This window comes from Phaethon lepturus, unplaced genomic scaffold (assembly GCF_000687285.1).
Source record: "Phaethon lepturus isolate BGI_N335 unplaced genomic scaffold, ASM68728v1 scaffold1394, whole genome shotgun sequence".
Taxonomy (NCBI): Eukaryota; Metazoa; Chordata; class Aves; order Phaethontiformes; family Phaethontidae; genus Phaethon; species Phaethon lepturus.
The window spans coordinates 131,092-157,377 of record NW_010533736.1 but is presented as its reverse complement, the minus strand read 5'-3'; the positions used below and the strand labels follow the sequence as shown (position 1 = coordinate 157,377).

The 26,286-nt window shown below is 45.8% G+C and overlaps 1 protein-coding gene across 1 annotated transcript in view; it reads left to right on the top strand.

The window, feature by feature from the left end:
• The window catches only part of NT5C2 (5'-nucleotidase, cytosolic II), a gene marked incomplete at its 5' end in the record, with an annotated part of 29,344 nt that extends 3,451 nt beyond the window's left edge, over positions 1-25,893 (top strand). The window contains 15 exons of the mRNA XM_010285279.1: positions 13,041-13,158; positions 14,550-14,645; positions 15,985-16,076; positions 16,277-16,334; positions 17,633-17,726; positions 18,739-18,792; positions 19,967-20,050; positions 20,577-20,618; positions 21,762-21,869; positions 22,196-22,262; positions 22,921-23,091; positions 23,952-24,003; positions 24,237-24,297; positions 24,854-25,030; positions 25,266-25,893. Coding sequence (XP_010283581.1) covers positions 13,041-13,158; positions 14,550-14,645; positions 15,985-16,076; positions 16,277-16,334; positions 17,633-17,726; positions 18,739-18,792; positions 19,967-20,050; positions 20,577-20,618; positions 21,762-21,869; positions 22,196-22,262; positions 22,921-23,091; positions 23,952-24,003; positions 24,237-24,297; positions 24,854-25,030; positions 25,266-25,523 — 1,532 coding nt within the window. The remainder of the gene's footprint in view (positions 1-13,040; positions 13,159-14,549; positions 14,646-15,984; positions 16,077-16,276; positions 16,335-17,632; positions 17,727-18,738; positions 18,793-19,966; positions 20,051-20,576; positions 20,619-21,761; positions 21,870-22,195; positions 22,263-22,920; positions 23,092-23,951; positions 24,004-24,236; positions 24,298-24,853; positions 25,031-25,265) is intronic.
• Between the last annotated feature and the right edge of the window lie 393 nt (positions 25,894-26,286).

Genomic DNA, 26,286 nt, shown 5'->3' with positions numbered 1-26,286 from the left:
TTTCCCTGCATAGGGTTGAGAAATACTGCTAATGGGTGGGTTGGGCAAACAAAGTCTTTTTGTCTTGAAGAAAAGAGCCTGAAGGTTTTAGTCTTCTCTTCTGAGAAATTATGGACATTAAATTGCTGAATTTGTAGCCACTGTAATTACAGCTAGAATTAATTTGACTGCTGGGAGCTCGAAATAAAATGAAAGAAAACTGAAATAACTTTCACAGGTTTTAGATTCCTTGTTTTCCATGAAGGATTGCTGTTGCATCCTCATGGGTGAATAAGATCTCTTACGTGGATGGAAACTGCCAAGTCTCCCTAGGTTTATGTGCTGGATACACTAATACTAGAGGCTTAGAAATCTGTGTTGTATATGAAGCTGACTGTCCCCTTCCTATTCAGTCTCTTTGGTTTGCTTGTGTTAGTGAATCACAATGTTTCTTTTAAGTTAGGTGTTACTGGGAGGAGAGTCGAGGGAGCAGGAAGAACAGTAGGATTTGACTGTAGTTTGTGTGCATAGTTAAATAGTTGCTGCTTAAAATCTTGGAGGGCTTGACGCAAGCAAGAGTCCTCAGCTATTTCAGCCCTTGCTGTAGCAGAGGTTAAGACGAGTTTGCGTGATGTTACGCAGCCATCTCTCCAGCAGCCCTTGGTTCTCTGCCGCTGACCTTGCTGCCTGCCAGCAGAGACTGAAAAATTCCTGTTTAAGTGCTTGCGTTAAAGAGTTTTGAGGGTCCTTTTGTAGTGCGTTTTTGTTTGCTAAATAGTAGTTTCTTTTATTATCTGAATGATTAATCTCTGCTTAATCATCCTGACTGGCTAGAAGACCAGTAGTCTGTAACAACTCTGGTCTGCCTTCCTGCTTTACTAGTACTGTCAGGGCTGCCCATGCTTTGCTAAAGGAAAATGCTGCACGTAATCCAAAAGATTCACAGCCTTCGTTGTTTGGTGTTTACTGCAAACTGCAGGAAGAAGGATAAAGGTATGTCAGTAGAGAGTCTTCACTGCAGCACTCACCTGAGACTAGGAGTTGGTGAGGCCCGTCAGAAATGCAGCAGAGAGAGATTGGTTTCACACAGCATTTTATTTGGCTGCTTCTTGCTCAGTGTGAGCTACATTAGTAGGTCTGGATCCAAGTAATGCGGGAGGCCTTGACATTACTAGGTCTTAAATGGGACAGGTTGCACATTGAGGTGATGGATAGATGTCCCTTGACAGGAGCAGGGCTAAAGCAGTGGGGTTCTCAAACTGGCTGTAATTTCACACCGGGCCATTGGCATATGGAGAGGAAGTTAGTAAGAATTACGAACTCAATTATGCTTGAAAAGATTCCTCTGTGACTACCCTCCTTCTCCGAAAGTTATGGCCTTGTTGAAAGTTTTATCTTCTATCTCCGAGGTAGATAAAATGTAATATCAGTAGGCAGGATGCTTTCATTTGGAATGCTTTTCCTGTACTTAAACCACTGCTGCTTCCACGTTCTCCAGAAATCAATAATAAAATTACCGTTGGCTGCTGAAAACTGTTTAAATAAAAAAGAAGGGGAAATGAGGCTTGAAAAATACAGGGTTTATTGTGTGCAAATATGATTAATACAACATAATCTGGTTAGAATATAGCTTGTGTCCTGGAAACATTGCCAATTTAATGCCAAGATGTGGTGCACTGCAAAGATTTTTATTGCAAAATTGCTTATGCTTTCAGCTTTTCTCATCACGTAGGAAAAGACATGGGAAAGACAGCTTTAGTCTTTCCCAACTTACTCCAAAGTGCAACATGCGTAAACAGGTTTTGCCCCTTCCTCAAGTAGGCGTTTGTGTCTAAGCCATCCTTGCAGTTTAGAGGGGAGGGAAATTTTTAACACCCACATCTTGTTTTTGAAATGTTTTTCTTTACCTGATGACTCTGGAGAAGATACACTCAGCCAGAGGCTAGGATTGGCTTGTTGCTGCATGTGGTCTGGGAGAAGAGGTGGCAGCTGAATTGGGAACTGGTTCTTCAGTCGATCTAGTTTTTTTACTGTATCTGAGTTGTATCCGTTTCCTGTGTCTTGGTTTCCACAAATGAGAAGTGGGACTAATGAATTTCTACCTTGTATAAAAAATTTCTGGATTGCACAGATGAAAAAACGAAGTATAAGCATGGGAGTGTTATACATGGAAGATTGAGTATTTTAAAAAGCTGCTGAGGTTGTCATGTAAGCACCTACAAAGAAACATTTGTTCTGTTCTGTTCGGATAGTGTTATTGTCTGTTTATCGGTACTTGACTCCAATACAAATGTTAGACAGAGTCATAGAATGGTTTGGGTTGAAAGGGACCTTTAAAGAGGCTCTCCTGCTTAGGTTAAAGCTTTGTCTTTAGTTTCATCATGATGGAAGGACTACAGGCTTTGAGGCTCTCTTGGGGAGATACTAAGCAGTTTAGTTCTTTCCCAGTTCTCTGGATAATATGATTCTTGGTGTCATACAGAAATAGTATGGTGGCTAGAGAAAGGAATTGGTAGATGTGACAACAGTGGCCTTCAAACTGTCTTAGCAAAAAATGAGAGATGGCTTGACTGTTGCACATCTGGTGTCTGTGTTTTCACATTTGCATGTTTCCAGTTCAACAGGTGCAGATTTTTTTTGCAGACTTCAGAGGCTGGTTTAGCCACTAGTGTTTTAAAGCTAAAGGCAAATGGAGAAGCTAAATTGTTCCTAGTATGCTTTGAGCTGGCTGTTTTTTCAAATACCAACTCAGTGCCGAGTGGCTATTGTCCCTGCTGGCTTTGTGTTGCTGCTTTTCGGAGTTTGACCATTTAAAGTTGTGTAATGAGCAAATCAAGGTTTGGAGCTGTGGGATCTCGCATGCTGGCACTGGGAATGAGGAGTGGAAAGAGCATGTGTTGCTTGCTCTGTCCCAGTAAATCACCGACTGACAAACTGCTAATCTGCTGTCTGTGGATTCTTGAAGAATCAGAGCGTTAGACAGAAGCTGCTGAAAGAACAAGTCTTCACAGTGTAAGGGAAGTTTCAAAAGCTGCTATATTCTGTTTTTTCTTGCTCTTACAAACATGAGAATAACACCAAGCTGGGTCAGCAGGCTGTTAGTATAACAACGGCCAGTTCTTGTCTTTAGCAGTCTCCAGATGGAAATATGGAGGTATTTTTCACTCTAATAGACCCCCTTATCTAGTAATCTTAACACCACAGTAGAAGTACTGTTGCAAATACCCATGTGATGATACTAACAGCTTACTCTGTAGGAGGAACCAAAGCTGAGAGTACAGAAGGCTTTAACTCTGAGATCACATGTGTTCTTGTTGCATGCGAATGCCTTATTTTAGCGCACTACAGAAAAACTTAAGTATGTGGCTTACTGCAGCGTGGGCAACTTGTGCTACATATGAGCCCAGACGCACACCGTTAAACAAATGTGTAGCTTTTCAGGCTCACTCTCTTAAGTGAATATGGAGAGAAAGAAGAAGCTGGATCCGTTTGTACCCTGATACACCTGAGTAATACCATAGATATAGTGTATAAATGGCTACTATACCTTTAAGTAATTTTCTTTTTATTTCTAGATGCTAGCGAATTATGTTTGACCATGGAGCCCATGCAGCTATTTCTTCCCTGTTCGGAAGTCTTCATTGAAGAGCTAAGCCCATATTTTGGCACAGTAGTTTGTTTCCATGGAAATGCAGGGATATTTCCAGTATGGGATTATGACTCCCGGTGGGCTGTATCTGAGAGAGGTAAATTGTGAAGGCCACTTGTTAAGCACAAAAAAAGATTCTCTTGTGTCAGGGAACCCATAAAAAAAGTCCCATAAAAGAACAGGTGACTGTGTAGTCATCTTTAAAATATTATTCCAGCGCAAAGGAATGTTACGCCAACTACTAAAACAGACAAACTGAAGTTTCCTTGAAGTGCAGAGTCTCTCTGAATTGCTTCTCTCAACATGCAAAATGTGACCTCAGTGCTGCTGTTGTTACCTCAAGCCATTCGTTTTTATTCAGCAGAAGAAATCTTTCCAACACTAAGCTGTTTTGCCAGCCTCTGAGGCATATCCAAACAGCCCAAATCTTTGTTACATCGAAGGCGAAGTGCAGCAGCAGAAAGCTAAAAATATCAGGAATTTACCAATGAGAGCAGTAATAAGCCTGCTTTGGGAAGAGTTAAAGCTGATGATACTTGACAACATTTTCGTTTTTCAAACAAGTAGAAATGCAGCACTAAAAACAACCTGGAGTGTAGACCCAGCAGTTCAGGGCCAAGCTGAACATACAATACTGTGTCAGTCCTTGAAGCAGCAACAAATCCTGTCTTTACAGATCCTTTTAGTATGCAGAGTGGGAGAACAGGAGCTGATACAGTTCCAGGTTAGAGGTTTTAGAGCTGAAAGCTGTGCTGTGCACTTGGGGATGTTTGCAGGAGCATTAGAGGTAAGGAATTTTCCATCCCGCTCAGGCTGGAGAGTGCGTGCATAGCTGCTTTACGGGCACTGCTGCAGTTGGGAACTGCAGAGCCTTTGTGCTTCTTTATAGGTGTGTGCTGGTTTCCACCCAGAACCCTGTATTTGGCATTGCCAGAAAAGGGTGCTGGGCAGCCACTGAAGCTCAGATCCAAAAGATTCAACCCTCTGATGATTAGTGACTCTTGCCTTGCTTCCTGTTATCAGATTGTTATCAGATTTACTGTCAAAAACATCTGTGGCCTCAAGAGGCTTAGTGCAAGATCTGGCTGTTCATGCGCAGCAGAGCAGCTTGTGTGTTCAGCGTACGGAAATATCCTGGGTCGCACCTGGAGGTTTAGTCAAGGTCTTGCTGTTGATTACTACAAATAATAATTCTTAGTCAAATAGAAAAGGTACATTAAATACTGAAGTGTGCTTAAAGCTCAGCTTTGTCTTACTGCTTACTGCACAGAACACTTCTTTGGGTAGATTTCTTTGATTAAGTGAAAATTATGCTAAATATGGCAGCAGTTTTCTTCTCATTTCAGGTTGAAAATTTGAGTGAATTCAAAGAAACAAAACATACTGTTGCTACCCATTTTGTTTGTTTGGTATTACGAAAACTCAAATATAGGCTGAAATACTACAATTCTGCTTTGCATAATATAGTGCATTTTTATTTACGGTCTAGTGGTTAAAATCAAAGCCCAAGAGTCAAGAGGGCTGGGGTCCGTTCCTTGCTGTTTTTAAACTTGTTTTGACCGTAGACAAATCCTTTATGGTCACAGTTCAGCCGAGTCCGTAAACAAATGGCAAGACAGTGATTCACCACGTTCCTAATTGAAAACATATGAGTTGTCCCATGGGTTTCGTTTGGGATTTCTTGCGGTTACAATTAGGCACGTTTACCACTTTGTCAGTTTGTTTACAGGCACTGAGCTCCCAGGTCAGCACGGCACAAACGTGCACGACTCCATTGCCCTGCACGCAGGGAGGCAGATAGCAGGCGCGTGTTTACGTGGGCAGAGATGAACTGAAGCTAGTGCTGTACGCAGCCAGGGCTTTAAAGAGGAGTGTCCATTTTTCCCTTCGTGTCTGGTGAGGATGCTGTGAGGTGAAATGTCTGCAGCGGCCGTGGCAGAAGTTGAGGTAACACTTGACAGGGCTTTGGAAAGAGAAATGGAGGCAAGAGGAGCTGGAGGTTTGTGCTTACCCACACTCCTGGGATTACCAGGCCAGCTGAGCGTGTTTGTACGGAGGCTCCCGCAGTACAGGTACCTCTGCAGGGTTTCCAGTTCTCATGGAAAAGAAAGTCCCCTGCGTGTTGCCAGTGCAAAATGGCAGCACCCTGCCAGGCTGCGCACGCCAGGAGTGAGTCTGGGCTCCGTCAGGGCTGAGCAGTCTGACTCTGCTGTCGAAACCAAAGGGACGCTAATACCCAGGTGTGAAACTTAAACATGACATTTCAGATTCCTTCCTGTGTACGTAATGAATTATTTTAACATGGTGAGCAGCGTAGCTTGAAACATTACCGTTTCCCTTTCGTTTTGTTTCAGTCACGGTGCCTGACAACACCTCCCCTGGTTAGAAAAGACACTGTAACACAGAAGCTGAAGTCATTAGTATTCTAGAGCATAAATCCTCTTCTTTTCTAATTATATATGAAAACTGGCATTGCTCTGTAACGGGTTGTGAAGATAATATATACCCTGAAAGGAGGGTCGGTATGTAGAGGCAGATAGCATTCTTCACTACCTGGTTGCTTCAGAGGATCCTCAGACCTCTGGCCTTACAGTTGAGACAAAATTTCCTCAAACTATGGCAGTGTGTAAAACGCCTGCCCAACACTTACTAGTATGTTTAATTGGTATTGTTGCTTCAGTGGGGTTTATTTTTAATTAAGTCCACTGTCCCAAACACCTCCAGGATTGGTCACTCACTGTTTCCCTCTGGATTCTCAGCTGGAGTTGCAGGTTGGGTGATCAGAAGTGCCAGGGAATGAGTATCTGGGTGCTTGTCTGAAATAGTTAGCGGGCTGGTTGGCCATGGAGGGGTGACTATAGCTGGCACTAAATGCCCAGCTTTGGGGCTACATGCAGAGGAGATGTTGACAGAATGGAGAGCTCTGGGGATAGGTCTATCCTATTTTGGGACACTAGTCTAGGATCTCATTTGATAGACATTGTTGAGGCAGGATATAAAGAAACTTGTACTGTTACAGGGGATGGGGCTGTAAAAGCGGATCTTGGTCCTCAAGGCTTTAACTAAGCACTTTTCATCAGCACAACATTGATGCACATGTATTTCCAATACGTACTTGCATTATTTATTTATGGTGCAATTCAGAATATGGATCAACACTTAAAAAGAGCAGCGCTTTGATCCTGCTCTTTAAATCGGGTTTGTGTAATTTCAGAAATGTATTTACACAAGCTTAATTATGCATGTTGTGCCCGAGATGTATATAAATCTGGCTACTAGCTACCCACCTGTCCATATATGTCCCTAACTGCCTGATTTGCATGCCTTACTCACTGGGGAATAAGCAGCAACTGAAATAACCTGTTTCTAGTTATTTTACTTTCATTTCTTCAAGACTTAACATTGGGCTGCATTTCCTGGGCTTCAGAGGAAAGGCTAAAGCCCTTGCATTATCTGTCCACCTTTGGGCTTATCTGTCTTTGTGTGACCTCTGGAGAACCCAGATAGCGGATAAAATTTCTGAAGCTTGAGTGTTTGTTAAAGCTTTCTGCAGCCCTTTGGAGGAGGTCATCACCTCTAGTTTGAGAAATACCGATCTTATCTGAACTCCTGAAAGACAAAAGCCAATTAGTTTCATCTGCCAACCAAAACAGTGTGGGTAGACTAAGGTTTTTAAATTCCCAGGAGACTCTTAGTGGCCAGGGCCAGGGACGGAGAAGCCCACAGCTCATCGTGCTCAGCACCTGCGTGGGGAAGGAGTCAAGCTGGTACGTGCCCAAAGGATCGGAACAGACAATGCACCCACTGCGGAAAGCAGCTGCTTCCATGCAGACCTGGGCTGATGCAGGGAGGTTCTGGGGGCATTGCGAGCACCTTTCCCTGGGCTGCTCTCGGCTTCCAGCTGGGAGAGGAGGCAGGTGAGGAGTTGGCTGATGGAAGGGATGAAACTTCAGGAGATGCTAGGGTGTCATAGGAGAGCACACTGGCAAAAGAGGGTGACAGATGGGGAGAAACAGGAGACAGGGATGAATGAGACTTCAGGTCATAATTTAGTAGTCCTCACCCTGCCTTGCTCCTCAGAAGAGCTGCTCGTTCTGCGGGCTATGTTGTTGTTGCAGCAACCTCCCGAGCTCACCTTTCCCTTCCTGACCCAGGGCACTGGCAAGGAAGAGCTGCTTCCTCCAAGCTGCCTCAGTGGTGTGGGAAGTCAGTATGTTGTCACTGTTCTCAGTTTTACCACCACCAAATCCGTAGTAGTTGGAAATAAAATGGCTAGGCAGGACTGGCTTGCAGGTGTGCAGTTTGAGACAGCAAATACATCTCACAAAAGTGACATGGCCATGGCTGAAGCAGTGTAAAAAGGGGCAGTTATTGTCCATTTGGCTCCTGTTTCTCTCCTATGATCCCTGACTAGCTTGTAAGAAGCGTTGACAAGCTCTGGAAAAAACCATGTTACATCTTCAATAAGCTGCCCTGCCTGAATTTGAAATCTTTGTGTGTGTGGAGGAGGAACAAGGAAAGAAATGGGTAGCCCTTGAACAGCTTTCTCCTTCCCACAGCTTTAACAGAGCCATCCCATGCACTACAGCCTTCTCCAGCTATTCATTTTGAAACAAAACAGGCTTTAAACACGTATTTTCAGAAAAGCCTTCCAGGAGGTCTGCATACTTCTGTGGGTCCTTTTTGCACCACCATTCCAACTCATTCAGCTTTGTATTTAGTGCAGATTGGATCTCAAAATTATTCCTGATTACTCTGTTCATACCTGTAAGTTGTTGCAGAATAGGTTTGATCTTCTGTGAGTGTGCTTGCAAACTAGTGCGCTGCAATACGGTGCAGCACTATGTGCAGGGTTGGTGCTGGTTTATCCTGCAATGCTTTGCACATAAAAGCCCAAGCGTAAGCGTTAAAGTATACAATTGAATTTAGACGTGCTACATCAGGCTGACGCGGTGCGCGAGGCTCTCGCTGGGAGCACCTTCAGATACAGGGCAAAATTCTCTTCTCGATTCCCGGAGTAGCTCCTGACTCAGTCTCCCAAGTCTCCTGTGCTGACATGTGCAGGTGTTTTGTCGTGTGAAAGAAAGAGAGTGCCCTGCAAGGAGTAATCTGTCACCGACTGAGGAATGGACAATAATAGCAAGGCCCCCAAAAGAGCATGAGACCTTTTCTTGAACCAGTTACTGTGCATCGGAGAGAAACTCAAAGGGTTTGTGTCACTTGGGCAACGCGCTTGTAGCCTCTTCCTCCTAATTATCACTGAGCTAATGATCTAAGACTGCTTTGTGGATATGAGGACAGAATTTTGCCTGCAGGATGCACGATTACCGACTGTGCTTCCTCGACAAATCAGCTGTAAATGTATTTGGAATAGCTGCCAGGCCGGCTTCTGAGCTTCCAGAGGACAGAGCTCCAGCAGATACAGCCCCACCTGGCATAGCTGTTGCAGTTTTAAAATCAGTATGATTTTTTTCTTTAACAGGGGAGCCCAGTGTAACTCCGTCAAGACTGGAGTGACACTCTGAATCTGCATCTGCCTCATGTGAGTTAAAATCGTGGCAGCAGCATTTTGCATAAGCTGGAGCCTCTGTAGAGATCTTTTTTCCTTTTTTTTTCTTCTTTCTTTTCAAGAAGGCTATAAAATTGTTACTGTCTGTGTCTTGGCAGCGAAGGTAAAAACAACCACACAAATGCATGAGAATTGCATACCTTACTGCACAACCCCTGCTCATTCCAGATCGGCTTCCCTCCTAGCACATACTGTGTAAGGGATGCCCACACTCATCACAGACCTGAAGGCTTGCAGCGTTCACTCCCTGGGTACTGCTTTTTACCTTTCAGTAGGATAATGTTAAGCCAAGTGATGGTATTAAGGGGAGGCTGAAATGCTGTCAACTGACTTTTGTTTTTTTTAAAGCTTTGGTTGTTTTCTTTCCACCCTGGTTGCATAATCCATGAGCGCTGGGTGCCGATTGCCCTGTGCCGCTGAAGCATTTGCCTGTGTTGGAACACAGGCTGTTGAAATAACATGGTCCTCTGGAGCCAGAGACTCGGCACAGTGGCAGGGACGTGGCCATCAAGTAGTGAGAAAGAGCAAATGAATCAGAGTAAGATGTATGTTGTGCCTTGGTCTTACTGTCATCCTGTGTGTGTTGGGCAAAGATGTTCTAAAAACACCACCAGTCAGAGTTGAGGGTGCTTGGAGACTTGTCCCGTCTCAGTGGAAGCTCTGGGTGAAAGAGCTGAGCATGGGGGACACTGCATGGCAAATAGCTGAATTCATGGCATCGCCATGGTACACGAATTATCTCCAGTTGTGGTTTCAGCAACCAGGTCTGAGGGAGGTGAATGTTCCAGGAAAGTTTTAAACTATTTTTTCATCATGCAGCTGCAGAAAAATATTGATCTGTCCTCTCTACTCTTTTTCCCCACTGATGCCTGAAGTAAACGAAATATGAGAGAAAGCAACCAGCCCCGAGTACAATATTGAATTACGTTTTTTCATCTAGTAATGTATACAACAGGGGCATCTTCCCCGTGTGTGCTGCTGTAGTTGCGTCAGTGTTAGCCTGTTCATACTTGGTCTGAAGGAGGTGGATCGTTTGTTTGCCTGGAAGCTCATGTTACTGAAATAAGCCTTCACACAGCTTATGAGAAATGTCAGTGGGTTGTGGCTCGTACCGATGGATGTGCTGTGATCGTGGTTGCTGTCAAGGTGAGCTCTCGGTCTGTTCCCAGCTGTGTGTCTAATTAAAGGAAAGTTTATCATTAACAGTAAGTATGACTGTAACTGGAGCATGTTTATTGTTCCTTTCCCATTTCCAGGCGTCCAGTTTCCTGTGTCTCTGTTTAGTTTGTGTATCAAGGAGAAGGCTCTCATTTTCCAGATACTGTGGAGTGGTGGAAAAATAAGGAAAGGACTTGAGGCAGTTCAGTGAACTTCCGAGGTAGTTCAGTTTTATTCCAAGAGAAGTCAAGGAAGCAAAATCTAGAGCTTGAGAGGTAAGGGGAGTAACTACCCCCCAAAAAGAAACATTCAGATTAACCTTGTTGCAGTACTGCCTCAACAGAGACTTGGGATGATGAAGGCTGAGGTTGATACCTGTTCTTCAGCCTTTTTCCTACAGGTGCTTCAGTTTGTTTCCTTCGACTCAGAGAGTTAAAAGGAGGTCTGTGATGATAAATCTAAGACAGAGAGACAAATACAGAAAGGAAGAAATTGAGTGAGGGCATTTTGTGAGCAGCTGGCCACATGTCCCACCACAGCCGTTCTGTGGTGGAGTGTTAACGAGATGCACAGGCTGTTTAACAGAAAGCCCTACAGTTTCCCTGGAAGAGTTCTGCTGGAGCTGTCGATGAACCACTTCTGCTTGTCCAGAGGATATGTGAATGTGCTCCCTGAGATTCTTTGTGTCTGGGCAGCATCACTATGGTTGGTGAGTTCAGAAAGAGCAGGGTTTCCTTGGAGAAGTGTTTTGTTTGGGAGTAATGTTTTATGGATAAGTTGGTAACATGGTCAAATTCCCAGGACACTAATGAGGAGGAGTGCCACAGTTTCATGGACAGAGCGGGGGACTGGAGGCTGCTTCACATAATGGGGAGCCTTGCAGCACTTTTAGCTTCTGAGAGTATGTGCAGGTGTCTTTATTACTGTTTTCCCTGGGAAGTGCCTTTACAGTCCTGCATCAGAGGAATTCCCTTCTCCAGTTGATGCTCTGGTGTCACTCTCACAATGTTTTTCATCACCTAATTGCCTTTTGCTCCCTCCAGCTCTAGCTCACTCCCTAAAATTGCCTTGTCAGTCACTGCTTTCTTCATTAGCTGTAGTTTTTGATGGCTTATTCCTACCTATAGCTCAACCAACCCTTCCTTTCCTAAAGGACAGAAAAGACTACGTGTGCTGAATGTTCTATCATGTTGTTGATGTTTGCCATCAGTATAATGCTTGAAAATTTTGATAACTGTTCTATTGATTTTAGATATCTGTTCAATAATATTACAGTTTGCTTATTACATTTTTAATGGTGTTAGTTTCATGGGGAAAATTAACTCTTAGGATTCTGGGGCTTTTAAATTATTAAGAGATACGGGAGCTCTCTGTCATGGTTACTATGATCTGAGTCCTTTGACAGGCTCGTTTCTTCTATAGTCCTTGCCTTTTTAGTGTTTTTGCAGTATTTTATATATTTGTTTTGTCCTCTCAGATTGAGTTTCTGTATTCTACAGTATATATACAGTGGTGATTACCTGGACAGTATGGACAATGTGTATTAATGTATATTGTGAGTCCCACAGATGTGCTAGATCTCTCTCAGGAAAAGCACTCTAACAAGCTTACTACGTAAATTGCATATTTTTATATTTTACTCAGCTAAATTTTAAATACTCAAGTGTTTTGAGACAGTTGGGCCCACTGAACCCATGGTAACCCTCATTGCAGTCAAGGGTTGTATTTGACCTTATTACACCTTAGGACCAATTTAAGACAGCGACATGCAGCAAACGTAAACACACTGTCAGAGAAACACAGTAATTTCCTTTTCATTGTTAATTTAATGATCTGATTAACCAGTAACATTTCCAGTACGTGGGAAGGTCATTTGCAGGAAGAAGACAGGCCTGATGGTAGGAATGGCTTGGTTGAACAAGTCTGTTTCTTTTGCATCGGGCTAAGGTGTGTGTCACAGATCAGCAGCTCCTCTGAAATGTGAGAACAGTAAGCCTGCTTAAAAGAGTAGCATTTTGACGAACAAGGGTAATAGCTAACAGATTTTTACAGTACCATATGGTATTATTAACAAGCAAATAGTATATTAACTTGACAGCTCTACCTTCAAGCTAACTTAGTCTGCAGCAGACATAAATTCGCCCAAGATGAAATCTGGAGCCAATACTAAGCTTTGGGATTGTATCCAGAGCAGTAACAGTAGCATAGCAGTGATGAATTTCAGGCTGTCTAAGCATGAATACAGGTGTTCCCAAAATTTATTGGTTTCTTTGTCAGCTTTGCAAAAACACAGCAAACAAAAAAAAAACCCAAAACCCGATCTGAGCAGGTGGAACAGGGAGCGTTCATGCATCTGCCTAATGGGACTGCAGGGAGAGGAGCTGCAGTTTGAAATACATTTTTCCTGATGCAGAGCGCTGTGATAGACTGTCAGGTACTTCATCTGGTACACTCTGCTGCTGAAACCTGAACTGCGGCTCCGCTCGGCTGCAGTCCTGGAGCGCGAGCTAATTCCGCCGTGGCTCCGGGCTGGGGGACCCGAGGCAGCGGAGGGCAGGCGCGAAGAAGGGAGCATGTGATGTGGAGGAGGGAGGAGGGTGAACGGGTATATTACTTTTAACTGCCTTCTTGTTTAACCCCCTAGCTGTTTTCAAATTTTCTAACTGAAATCTCATCTTGGTACAGTGTATAAATCCCCTGAATACGAATCTCTTGGATTTGACCTGACCGTAGAAAGATTAGTTTCCATTGGATACCCTCATGAGCTGCTCAATTTTGTGTATGATCCTGCATTCCCTACCAGGTAAATGACTAACAGATACTGACCCAGCCTGCTCGAGGCCTTGAATATTTGTTCTGTAAAGTTCATAGGGAACACATGAGGCCAGGTTTTCAGAGTGGAGCCTGTAAACCCTGTCGTTGACCACAGATCATGGGGAAGGAGCAGACTGCTCCAGTATGTGGAGGGCCTTTGCACACATGAGTCCATGCCAGCAAAGAGGGAGTGTGCAAGAAAAGAGGCCTGCTGAAAACATGGTCCAGAAATAACCTTTCAAAGCAAAGACAGCAGAGACACAACTGGATTGGGAGTTAAAATCAAGGGGAGAAGGAGCCGTTACTATCCATGAGGCTGCTGGAATGTCTCAGAACATTATTCTTTAATGATTTTAATTAATAGTGTCCTGGTGCATAAGACATCCTGAAAATTAAGCTGACAGTAAACAACAATAAAAGTGGGACCAATCCAGTTCACTTGTCTAGATCAAACACCAAAAGCAACGTTAATGGTGCGAAGTTACTAAATTCTTACATTTTGTCTTCTGGTAGCGAGGTAAAAAAGACATTGCTTGTTTTAAACAAGGCTTTTGATATATCTCTGCGCCTTTAAGTTGTTTCCACTTGTGCCTTTGCTGGATTTTGCTTTTTTGACTCCTTTGGATCTTTACAAAAGGCTGGACCAGAGGGTCGGTTGGCTTGTTCCAGTTTTCAGTCTGGCAGCCTCCTTCCTTCCCTCCTCTCAGCATGTTTACACCAAGACTGTTGCTGGGTGCGCCCATGCCTGTAACAAGACAACATCCCTTCACAAACCCGTGATGAAGACTTCATTAAACCCACTGCCTTCATCCCAGGGAGGGGACAGAAGGGATGTCTCTGTGGGAAGGCTGTGTTCTCCAGGTGCAAGCTACTAGATAAGTGAGACAGAGTTTTGCTGGAATGTCCAAAGCATTTTGTGCAACAGTTACATGCCCGATCTGTCTCTGTCTGTGACAGAGCGATGAAAAAGAGGGGAGAAATTCCTTTATCGCTCTTCCACCTCGCTCTTCCTTGCAGCCCAGCAGGGCTGTCAGGGAACCACAAACACAGGTGTCAGATTTGTGACCCTGTGGAAGAGGCCCACGTCTTCCGTGGTACATGCACAGCGAAGCCTCTGCCAGGTTAAACAGTTCTGTTTTCAAGTCGATGGAGAGCAGATCGGCCGTACCTTTCACCCAGCAATGCAGGGCTCTTGTTGCTTACTTGTAGCCAGGTAAAAGGGACAGTAGGGACCGTGTCTGCATAATAACAGCACCTCTGTTCTGATGCCCTACGCCAAGTGAGCAAGCTGTTCTAGAGCTGATTTGGAAATAACTGCTATTAAAATGGTCACAGCTTAATATTCTCGCTTCTTCAGATCTTAAATTGCTTTCTTAACAGAGGCCTGGTGTTTGATACCCACTATGGGAACCTGTTGAAAGTTGATGCCTATGGGAACCTCCTAGTGTGTGCACATGGCTTTAATTTCCTCAGAGGGTGAGTGTTGACTCTTGGCTGTTCTTTTTCACTTAATACACTCTTTTGTGCCACTGATCCTCAGGGCACCCTTTGTGTAAGGAGTCATGGGGACTCCACTAATAGCAGATGCTGTACTGATGTTTCTACAACTCCAGGATCAACTGGGGATGCATTGAGGGTCCCAGACACAGCAACAGCCCAGGGTGTTTATAGAGGAAAGGTCCGTGCTGGCACAGGCACATCAGTGGTGTGCTGGGAATAGAAGAAAGTGTGCTGTGAGAAGGGGCTGAAGGGATGACCTGGGAGCTCTTCACCTGTCCTGGCACAGTTTAACATCAGCAGCTTGTCAGTTAAGACAAAGCCATTGTGCGAGGTCTGCTGGGAACAGAGAGGACCTGTGCCCTGTGAGACTGTTAACTCCACAGCCATTGCTAAGAAAGGTCGAGGGCCTGAGCTGGCTTGGGGAAGGAACAAGCTTGCTCTACCCCTTTGTGTTTCTGACCTTTGAGACTGTCCAGAAGTGAGGCATCGTGTGCCATTTCCTGCAGCCTTCCCGGGCTGCTTGCGTTTCTCTTGCCCCAGAGAAGGTACTCTAGGAAGCAGAGGGGACCGCAGTGCTACGTGCCTGATGTGTCCCAGCAAATCCCCTCGTATCCCTGCTGCAAGGGTGGATGGGTGGAAGGTAAGTGCAGGCCAGATCAGGGCCCCCAAGGTGACAAGCCTTGTCATTGCAGACCTGTGAGTCCTTGCATCAGGAAGCCAAAATCTAGAAAAAGCCCTTATGAGTGCACTCAAGTTCCTCTTGTGAGTCAGAGGTGATTTTCAGAAGCCCCAGAAATGAAGGAAACGAGAATAATTAAATTACTTTAGTCATTGCCACCCTGCTGATTAATTGCAGAGGGCCCCAGGCAAGCCTCCCGCAGCACAGCCGAGCACTCCCCTGCGGAAAGCTGCTCCGGAGAGTGTAAACCAACACATGGAAAGTGGGGGAAAGTTTAAGATAAGCAAACAATGAAAGTGCAGATGATTTAAAGCATCCTCACAGCCAGCAGCATGGGGCTTAAGGTCAAGTTGTGGACTCTCGACCACTCTGTTTCCCTGTGTGGGCTCTGCTCAGTTTGCTGACTCAGCGATGAGGGCTTTGTGCCCGGCTGTGCTGGAGCCAGCACGGTGAAAGGAATGCTGGTGGATGCAGTTTTGCTCTTGTGCCACTAGTGCACATGGGAAAGCTGGGTGTTGATTAAAGCACAACAGACTCAAGTTAATGGACCCCACTACAACTGTATTTTGCAGGTCAGCACGTTTTATTGTCATTATTTTTTGTGGTTTCATTCTTCTCCACCTTATCTGTTCTTAGGCCTGAAACACGGGATCAATATCCAAATAAATTTATCCAGAGGGACGACACAGATAGGTTTTACATCCTGAACACATTATTCAATCTGCCAGGTGAGTCTAATGTGAACCAATGCAGAGCTGTTTCTGTGTCTTTGAAGCCAGTAAAGCTTTGTTAATGTCTTACTCTACTTACCTGTTGTGGTTTTTTTTTTTTTTTTTGCATGAACTCTCTTCATTTGGGCACAGGGCGTAAAGGTAGCTAGCCATATGATGTTGTCCTTGTTTTAAAATCTTGCTTTTTTTCTTTGCAGAGACCTACCTATTGGCTTGCCTAGTGGATTTCTTTACTAACTGTGACCGGTACACTAGGTACGTATTTTCTCCAGTTCGAGGTGCTGATGGTAGAGTAAGACTGTTATTATAAAGAGCAATACAGCACAGATGGAGATGTTCTAATATCAGAGGAGGCCCCTCAAGTGGTTTCAGTGGGGAAGAGTTCAGGCCTCTTGTTCTTTTGACGTTAGGAGAATTTAGTGGTGATGAGATGATCTGTGTGTGCAGCAGAGGCTGGTTATGAAGGTCTCCCTCACTGGGTGTATCAGTATCACCATACTGACTGATGTTGGTATTTGGGGCAGCTTATAAGACCACACACGTATTACAGTGTGATTACAGGCACCAGACAGCTCATTTTGAACCTGTGTCCACTGGAGTCATGTTTGAACTGGTAACTGAAAGGCTGGATTTCCTCAGCCAGTTAGCACAAGTCCCTCGTGTCATAATTGAGGACTTTGTTCACTTAAAGGTGAAATGCTCAGGCACAGTGTGGTGTGCAACGCTGTTTGTGTAGCATGAGTATTTACCTAGCTTTCAAATAGGTATAAGCATAAAAACAAGCTGCGGTTTGAACTGGCAAATGCTGCTGTGCTGCTGACTCATGTGATGGGTCAACTTTGCCTATTATGTGAGTGGAAGGCAAAGGTTTAATGGGATTTTACCTGGGAGCAGGGGAACAGTTTATACCGACTGTCCATCAGGTAAAGTATCCTTTCTCAGGACAGGCATGATGATTGCTGTCATAATAAATACAGCTCTGTTTAATCCTCCTTGATTTCTTCTGATGCAAACTCTCATGGATGTCTCAAAGATACCTCCAAAGTATCTTGTAGAGGAAATTTCTCACGTTAACTCAAACTGTGCAACACAGAAGCAGTTCCTCCTCTCAGCAGTGAGTATTACATTTAGTTGATTTCCATGGCACCCCCTTCTTTGTTGTTGGAAAGAGAGAGGAAGAGCAGCACTCTGCTTACTTTCTCAGTACCATTCATCTTTTGTAAAATGCTGCAAACTGCACAGTCCCAGTCTTTTTTCCTTCTTGTAATACTTTCGGGGAGAAATAAGAGTTGCAGTCATAGAAAGCTGTAGTACTGCTATGGAGGCCCGTAGTCAGGAACCCACATCCTAAAATTTTAAACAAACATTCTTGGGTAACATGCAGATTGATTGTAGCCTTCTTTCAAGTCTGAGTCACGGTAAAGTAGTAAATAAGAAACCATTATGGTAAGATGAAAACACAAACTCCAAACAACATTTTGTACTGTCTCTCTCCTTGACATGTTTCTTACCTGCTACGACTGGCTGCTACAGTCTCTTCTTTCTCCTCACAGCTGTGAAACAGGGTTTAAAGATGGAGACCTCTTCATGTCCTTCAGGAGTATGTTCCAGGATGTCAGAGATGCTGTTGACTGGGTTCATTACAAGGTGAGTGCAAGACCTCCTTGGGACGTCTGTAGTCGTAACTGAGTTAGGGGGACTGGTTTGTAATTTATGAGCTGTTATTCCACTTTTGGGCAAGAGCCCTGCTTTGCCGCCTAGTGAGCAAATAATAAATTGCGGTTGTATGTGAGTAAGTCAAGATCTCCGCTGCCCTCCTGGTACTGGAGTATATCTGTCTTGGCTTCCTATTCCTTTTTACTGTGCCCAGGTTCCATTTCTACACTGTAATTCATGGGTTTTAGAACGTGATGCTATAAGGGTATTTGCACTTGAAGTCCACAACTTATACATAGTCCTAATTATTAAAGCAGCATTTTACTGTAAATAGTTTACAGTGGTACTATCTTATGTTGTCTGAAAAGTACTTGCATTAAACAGAGAAACACGTCAACTCTTCTCTGTTTAGAGAGGAGAGGCAGTTCACCTTTTTAACACACTTGTGCACAAATTTAGAATATAATTTTGAGAGCATTAACATCTGGTTAAACACCTGATTTTCTTGTTCTTACTCATTCAAGAGGTCTGTTGGGGTGGGTTGGAGAACCATCACAGGAGAACTCTGCTCACAGTTATACACGTGGTGGTCCTTCTAGCCATGCAGAAGTCAGGAATCTATTTTTCTTTCCTTATGCAGTGTTGTGTGATAAATGTTGGAGTTGGCCTTTGAGTAAAGCATTATGGTCAGTGTTGGAGACAGGTCGTTGACTGTCTTGTTTGGTATGGCAAATCTATTTTTTGTTTGTTTCTATTGTATTCCCTTCTGAAAGGGTTAAAATGCTGTTGAAGTGGATTATTTACCATGGTGAGGGAATCGATGGATCACAGAGTTTGTGATGGTCCCTGCTACTCAAAGCCTCTCATCTCTAGAGTCACTGGTTCAGATTCGCCCTGGTTTGTACTTTCACAGCATTTTAAAGTGTGAAAGTTGGCATTACTTTGATGTCTCTTACATCATAAGTTTCCATTACCTCACTGGGTTCTGTTGTTTCTATTTCAGGGATCACTCAAGGAGAAGACCCTTGAGAATCTGGAGAAGTATGTGGTGAAAGATGTAAGTGTGAAGTTACTTTACTTTGTGCTACGTGACATTCTGTACCGAGTAAGCAGGCAAGAAATAAACATGCTGATTTGCTTTACTAAATCACAAAACAGATAACACTGTGATTTCTATTGTAATAACCAAAGACAAAGTGGAAAGTTCGGATGCAGCCTTTATTCCGAGCCAGTGATCCACGTGATTTTGTATTCACATGCATGTTTTTTACGTAAAATATAAAAGCCAGAGGAAACATTATCACGGGACACAGGTGAATGTGCTGGCAAGGCTCGTGTTGTTTCTTTTGGTGGTGAAAGCAACTGTGTTCCCTGCCCATGTTTTCTCTGCCTAAGCAGACCTCTTTTTTAAAAAGCAACAGATGACCATCTTTTTAGACAGAAGTATTCCTTAGCCAACCAATAAAAATGTTACATGCATTTAACCATGAGGGACTGAGAGAAAGATCCTGAAATACTCACCGATGTCCAGTCCCTTGATAGCCCCAAAATGTGTGTTCAGCACATCTAACTGAGCAAGCTCCAGTGGTTCCCTTACTTTTGCCCTCTCTGCAGTGTGCAGGGCCCCTCTGGACCACTTATGGTATAAACGTTCTTTAGTTTAGATGAGCTCCGTGGTAGAGTATCACTTTAAAGCAGCTAACCTTGTTTCTAGTTACATGCCTGCAAAATTCTTAGGAAACTGTCCTGTAAGGTAATCAGCTACTCTGGCAATAGACTGAGATTTATGATTCAATAAAAATAGCCCCAGGAATAAATTCTCCCTCATTTGAGGTTGGAATTATAATACGCTCCAACTTGTGGTTCATGTGAGCTCAGATTTCACCTGCCTCTGGGCCCATTTCAGGAACTGACTTTGAGCTGGAGGAGCTGCTCCAGCGTGCCTGGCATGGAGCAGGTCGGTGGGAGCAGCACAGGGTGCTTGGCAGAGGCACCGCAGCCCTGCCGAGCCCTTCACCCTCACCTTCTTCCCCTGGGCCTTGCGCTGGAGGGGTGTTACATGGAAGGGAGCAGGAGCTTTCCTGGCTCTGGCCAGTGCAAAACATGTGGGTTCGCTTGCTTGTTGGTTTAATTTGCTTTGTTTTGTGTGGTGGGATCGTAGTTGAGAGTGTTTTGCCCATGATGAATCTCTGTAAATTTTGTGTGTGACTTGTATTTCCCTTGGCTTTCAGGGGAAGCTGCCACTGCTGCTCAGCCGCATGAATGAAGTGGGGAAGGTGTTTCTCGTCACAAACAGTGACTATAAATACACAGACGTAAGTTCTGCTTGAATTGTCATGTCAATATATAATGAAATAAGCAAAAGCCAGCCATTCATTTATATGGGATGTAGGACATCTTCTGGTGGAGAACTGGGTGTTTTCTAAGCTAGATGTAGGATGGTTTAGTGGTGAATGCAGATTAGGTCTGGAATCATCTTTTGTAGTCCTGGTTCTGTTACTGACCTAGCATGGGCCTGGCTTAAGTCCCTCTGTGCCTCACTCAGTTCCTCAGCAATTAAAAGGCTGAAAGAGAAATCCAAACATTTATATGCCATTTTAAAGCATTGCAAAATATACCTGAGGCAAATGTGTTCTTTGATTATAAAAATTACTGTTTTAATTCCTGTAACTATAAATTCATCCATTCATTTTGTTTCCATATCTTGTGCTGACTTTCCTGTAAATCCTGAAAATAGAGTTCTGTAACCTGAAAAGATAAAAGCAGAAAAATATGCTTTTATAAACTACATAAATGCATGTTTAAAAATGCATCTTTGAATACTTTCTTTCTGTCTTTCAGAAAATTATGACTTACTTGTTTGACTTTCCACATGGACCAAAGGTATGTGATTTCTAGACTGCAGTTTCAATAGGAATTGATGCGCCTAATTATCTGTGTAGCTGGAAAGCATTTTAATCCTGCTTCATCGGCTGCATGGGATTAGTTGCTTTAATCTGGTTAAAATACACTTGCTGTTTTCTGTCCTATTTGAATGGGATCAAAGCAAATACAATATAACAAAGAGAAAAGAGGCATCATCTGGTCTCAAACAATAATCTGTGATAATGATAACATTATTTTAGTGATAACACGTTTTAACTGTGGCAGTTTGCAGCCAGGTTTCTTAGAATCTTGCACAATGTTTTAGATGTTGTTTAAAAAAACCTTGAAGGAAAAGGAAAGAGTTTTACCGATTGTGCCTTGACTATGGTAACTCCAAAAGTTTTAGTTATGCTTTTTCTGGTTTTCTGAGGTCAAAACTCAGCCCTGGCAACTTTTGGAGAGAGGCTTAATGAGCTGAATTTATACTGCTTTCTCAGCCTCCCACTGGGAGGCTATCTCACGCTCAAAAGATGTGTTTTCACACTGTGCTCTAAAGGTAGAAGGTGGCCAAGGGAGAAGTTTTCAGAACATGGAAAATCACCTCAACTGATAGTTCAGAAAACTCCTTGCTGTGGTCTTGATCTCAGAAAGAGCAGAAGCACAGAGCAGAAAGGGCTCATGAATGCCCAGTGTCCTTTGGGCAGGGCTGCGATTCAACGCCGTGCTCTGTGGAATAGGGTCCAGGCATTTTTCCCCACTCTTGGCAAATGTGCCAGCATGGCCTGCAAGGCTGAAGCCATGAAGTTGCATATGTCTGGATCTATGCAGGATGTCACCTTCAGAAACAGTGGCAGTGGTGTCATTTACAGCATCTCTTTACATGGCAGCTGAGCTGTGACACGGACGTTCAGTGCAGTTCTCCTGTCTCACACCACATCCTCAGTCCTCCCTGCTAGGCTGCGTTGGGATGGGCTTGCCACCACAGGGGAATGCTTTAGGAGATGGTGCTGGCAACCCAGCGTCATACCACGAGAGACACAAGGGGATTTTGGTGGACCAGCAGTGCCACAAGGTTATGGTTATGGACAATGACACTCCAGTTAAACTCCCTGTGGTTGATTGTGTTGTGCCTGATTCTGGGGTTTGGTTTTGCCTTTGCAGCCTGGGAGTGCCCATCGGCCATGGCAGTCCTACTTCGACCTGATACTGGTGGATGCACGAAAGCCCCTCTTCTTTGGGGAAGGCACCGTGTTGCGACAGGTGGACACGGTGAGTGGCATATGGAGGGTGCCGCTATGGCTGGAAGGGCTCGTGCACCTCCTGTATGGCGTCTCTTAGTGGCAACAGGCAACACAGTGTTTAGACACGGTGGGCTGGCTTCTCCTCTTAGTGATTCCTGAGCAACCCCATCATCTGGGGCAGAGCGGAGCTCAAGGCTTTTCTGGCTTCCTTAATGGTGGCAACAGGAAAAGAATGTGGAAAGCCACCCCTAGGCTGCCTGGGAGTGAGACAGACACAAAGAGTAGAGTATCAACAGGACAGAAAAGATCCAGACCATCAGCTGTTCTGTACTAACACAGTATCTCCTTCCTCAGGTGACTGGGAAGCTGAAGATTGGTACCTACACTGGCCCACTGCAGCATGGAATCGTGTACTCAGGAGGTGAGGCAAGAATCCTTCTTGTCCCGTGGAGTGGCTCTGACGTTCCCTTGTGGCCTTCAGCCACTCCAGCTGTGAGACGGCTTGTGCCAGGCACTAGGCAAGATTGTGTTTCCCAAAGCACGTTGTACTGTGCCCTCTGCACACTGCACCAGAAGCTCCATCGCTGCCCAACTCGGGGAAGAAATGCATGTCTTCCTCTTCAAGCTCCCTTTTCTTCCTCGGTAGGGGGGGTCTGGGAAAAGCCACTGCAGGGCTTGTGGTGGAAGGGGAGCTGCAGCTAGCCCGGTGCAATGTTCCCAGCTGTCTTTACGGTGCTGCTACTAATGTGACTGCACTTGGAGGGTCCCCTGAGCCAGGGAAGGGCAGCGGGATGTCTGTGATGCCCAGGGCTCCATTACTCTCACATGGGGTGGGAGGCAGCATGGCCCCTCTCCTGCTGCCGTTCATGTGGGGGTGTGTGTGGGCAAAGCTGTCCCTGGGTGAACTCCCAGGTGGGTGGGCAGTGCCCCATGGTGCCATGGCCAAGCAGGGGTGCTACGTTTAGCAGTGGAGTTTTCTGGGAGGAAAATGCACCTGCTCTGTCCCTAACTGACCCTCTGAAATGAGCCACACATTTTATTTTTGCTCCCCGTTCTGAGCCGTGCTGTTCCTCTCTCAGGTTCCTCAGACACAGTCTGTGACCTGCTGGGTGCCAAAGGGAAGGATATCTTATACATCGGAGACCACATCTTTGGAGACATCCTCAAGTCCAAGAAGCGCCAGGGCTGGAGGACCTTCCTAGTGATCCCTGAGCTGGCGCAGGAGCTGCATGTCTGGACAGACAAAAGCGGTCAGCAGCCAGGCAAACCCCAGGCCAGGCTTTGCTCTTACTTGCCTGGTGGTGCACCCCTGAGATCTCCAGGGCAAAGGGGTGCAGGGGGGAGATCACCCTGGCTTGCCACTTCTCCTTTTGGCCCTTTTTCCCTGGTGCTGGGTGTTGGTGGCAGGAGCTGGGGTGGCTCCACGTGGGCTGACCTCGGGGTGCCAGGCCTTTCCTGTGCTCTTTCCCAGGCCGCTTGCACGTGATCAGCCAAGCGTTGACTTGGCTGGGGGAGAAGCTGTGGCTGGGTGGGGTTGAGTTGTTCCTCATCCATAACCCTGACCCCGTAACTCCTGTCCTGCCCGTATGGAGCTGTGGCTTCTCTGGTAAAAAGTATCTGACGACACCTGGGTTATTCTCCCTGTAATGCCTGAGCCACTGCTCTCCCATCTGCAGGGAGTCCCTGCTCACCAGCCGCTTCCTCCTCCTTCCTCCCGCTCCCTCTGCTGCTCAGCTGCCAAAGTGCTGTGTGTTTCCCATCCTCCAGCGCTACTGCTTTTCTCCCAGGTTTGCCCTTTGGTGTGTGAATAGGTCTGGGGGTTATGCAGGTTGCCCCACGGCTGGTTGGAAGGTTTTGGTGAGGGCTGCAAAGGTTCAGCCTCAAAAACAAAAGGGGCAACCAGGAACCGAGCCCAAAGCTCTGTGGGTGGCACACAGAGCATGATTGAACACTCTCCCTGCACAGTGGCTGTGAGATGCCATGCTCCTTGATGCAGTGCCTCTCCACTGCCATGCAAGGGGAGCGGGCAGGATGGTGGGTTTGCTTTCAGCCCTTTTCATTTCAACAGTTTGAACTTACCTTTCTCCCTTTTCTTTTCTGGATTTTCCAGCCCTTTTTGAAGAGCTGCAGAGTCTGGACATTTTCTTGGCTGAGCTATACAAGTGAGTGTTCAAACACTTGACAACTTTCCTGCTGCCTCTCCCAGCCTAGCAACAGCTAACGAGCGGCTCTGATGAACCCTTGGCATTGGGTTAGCTTTGACTCGGGCCTGGGCTCTGCTCACTAGACCAACCTTCCCCTCCAGACCAGCCTCCCTCCCCCGAGCCCCCATCCCACAGCATCTGGTTCTGAAAGGCTTTTCACACCATGTATTTACCTTCTCGCCTGTAACTAGGCATCTGGACAGTAGCAGCAATGAACGCCCTGACATCAGCTCCATCCAGAGACGCATTAAGGTACCAATCATGAAAATCCCTTTTCATCCTTTTTGGATCCCAAAGGGCTTGACAACCTGACCCCACTGCTCAACCCTGAAATGCTTTGCTCTGCCTTTGGGTGGGCACAGCAAGCTTGGCAAAGCCATTCTGTCTTTGTGGACAGAAATGGAAGAGCTTCTCAGCTCACTGGTGTCACTGGCACTCCTGAAAGGCAGCCTGGTCTGGAATAGGGTCTCCTTCCTCATGCGCACAGCAGTGCTGACTGACGGTGCTCACTGCGGCAGAACGGGGCTCTGGCACACATGAGCTTGGAGGGGCTGTAGCCTCTGGTTCAGCCAGCCCTGGGGTGCCAGCCTGGGGCAGGTGCTGGCCCGGAGCCCACTGCTGCCTTCCCTTCTGTTAGCTGGGACTCATCTGGGCTCTGACGCTGCGGGATCCAAGCACGGAAAGCCTTGCTGGAGATCCCTGCAGATCTCATGTAGCCCCCAGCTCTCTCTGTGCTCCACTTCCGTGTTGCCATGGCTCTGCGCTGCTGCCTGCCCGGCCCAGGATCTAACCTTCCCTTTGCTTGTAGAAAGTGACCCACGACATGGACATGTGCTACGGGATGATGGGGAGCCTCTTCCGCAGCGGCTCTCGGCAGACCCTGTTTGCCAGCCAGGTGATGCGCTACGCTGATCTCTATGCAGCCTCCTTCATCAATCTCCTCTACTACCCCTTCAGTTACCTCTTCAGAGCCGCCCATGTCCTGGTGAGTTGCAGACCCTGGGGGCATGGGCAGGGGTCCCAAAGGTGCCTGCGCTTGTGTTCGTGAACACTTTCACAAGCCGCAAGCACCAGGAACGGTACCTTGGAGGGTTGGGTGGCATTTGATGCACCATGGGCCAAATGGTCACGTTCTGGGGTTTGCTCTCCATCTGTCTTGGGGAGACACACTGGGACTGGGACACCCCTCGCCATCTCCTCTCTCTCTCTTACATGTGTAGATGCCACATGAGTCCACGGTAGAGCACACGCACGTCGACATCAATGAAAAGGAGTCGCCGATGGCCACGCGCAATCGCACTTCAGTGGATTTTAAAGATTCTGACTACAAGCGGCATCAACTGACCCGCTCCATCAGTGAGATCAAACCACCCAACCTCTTCCCGCAGGCACCTCAGGAAATCACACACTGCCATGATGAAGATGACGATGAGGAAGAGGAAGAGGAGGAAGAAGAGGAGGAAGAGGAAGAGGAATAAGAAGGAAAAAGCAAAGCATTTCTGAAGACAAACCATGACTCTAGCAGTGATCAGGAGCAGATTCCTTTGTTGGGGCCCTTGGGGTGATGGGTTGGGGGGGGGCGTGATTCTTGCAAAGGCACATTTTGAAAGTGTCCAAAAACTTTTAACAAATTAACACTAATTAGGAGGAGACCCTTGCTTTCAGTTTTGCAGACGGTTCAAAAAGCTGATGGATTCTGCCTGGGTGGTGCATTCAGATTGGACTGCCCGCCTTCTGCTGTCATGCTGCTCCCATTACATTTAGGGATGCTGCATGTTTCTCCCTTTCCCATGATGTGTTTCGTTTGATTTTCATTTGAACGGTGTCCTGTGAACGGTTTTTGCCATTTGTTACATCCTCTGTGGAGAAGGAAGGGAGGTGCTGGGCCCTGCAGGAGACAAATGATCCAAATCCTCCTGCCTGTTGGGTTGCTGCCCTTAACCCTCTGCTTCTGGGTTACAAACTCCCCCCTCCCCGTGTTAGCCAGGGTGTTGCTGTGGCTTCCAGCACTCAGTTTACCCTCTGCTTGGTGTGAGTTTCTCTGTGTAAGTGGTTTGATTCTTCTGGCCGTCACGGATGGTGGTGTGATTCCAGTTCTTGCATAGCTGCAGCTGTACACGTTTTGGCTTATAGATGCTTGTTATCCTTCTCCCCGTGTTTCAAAGTTCTCTTTCATCATCAGCACGTGATGCATGATTTCCAACACATTTCTCAAACAGCTGAGCCGCACACTGTGTTCTC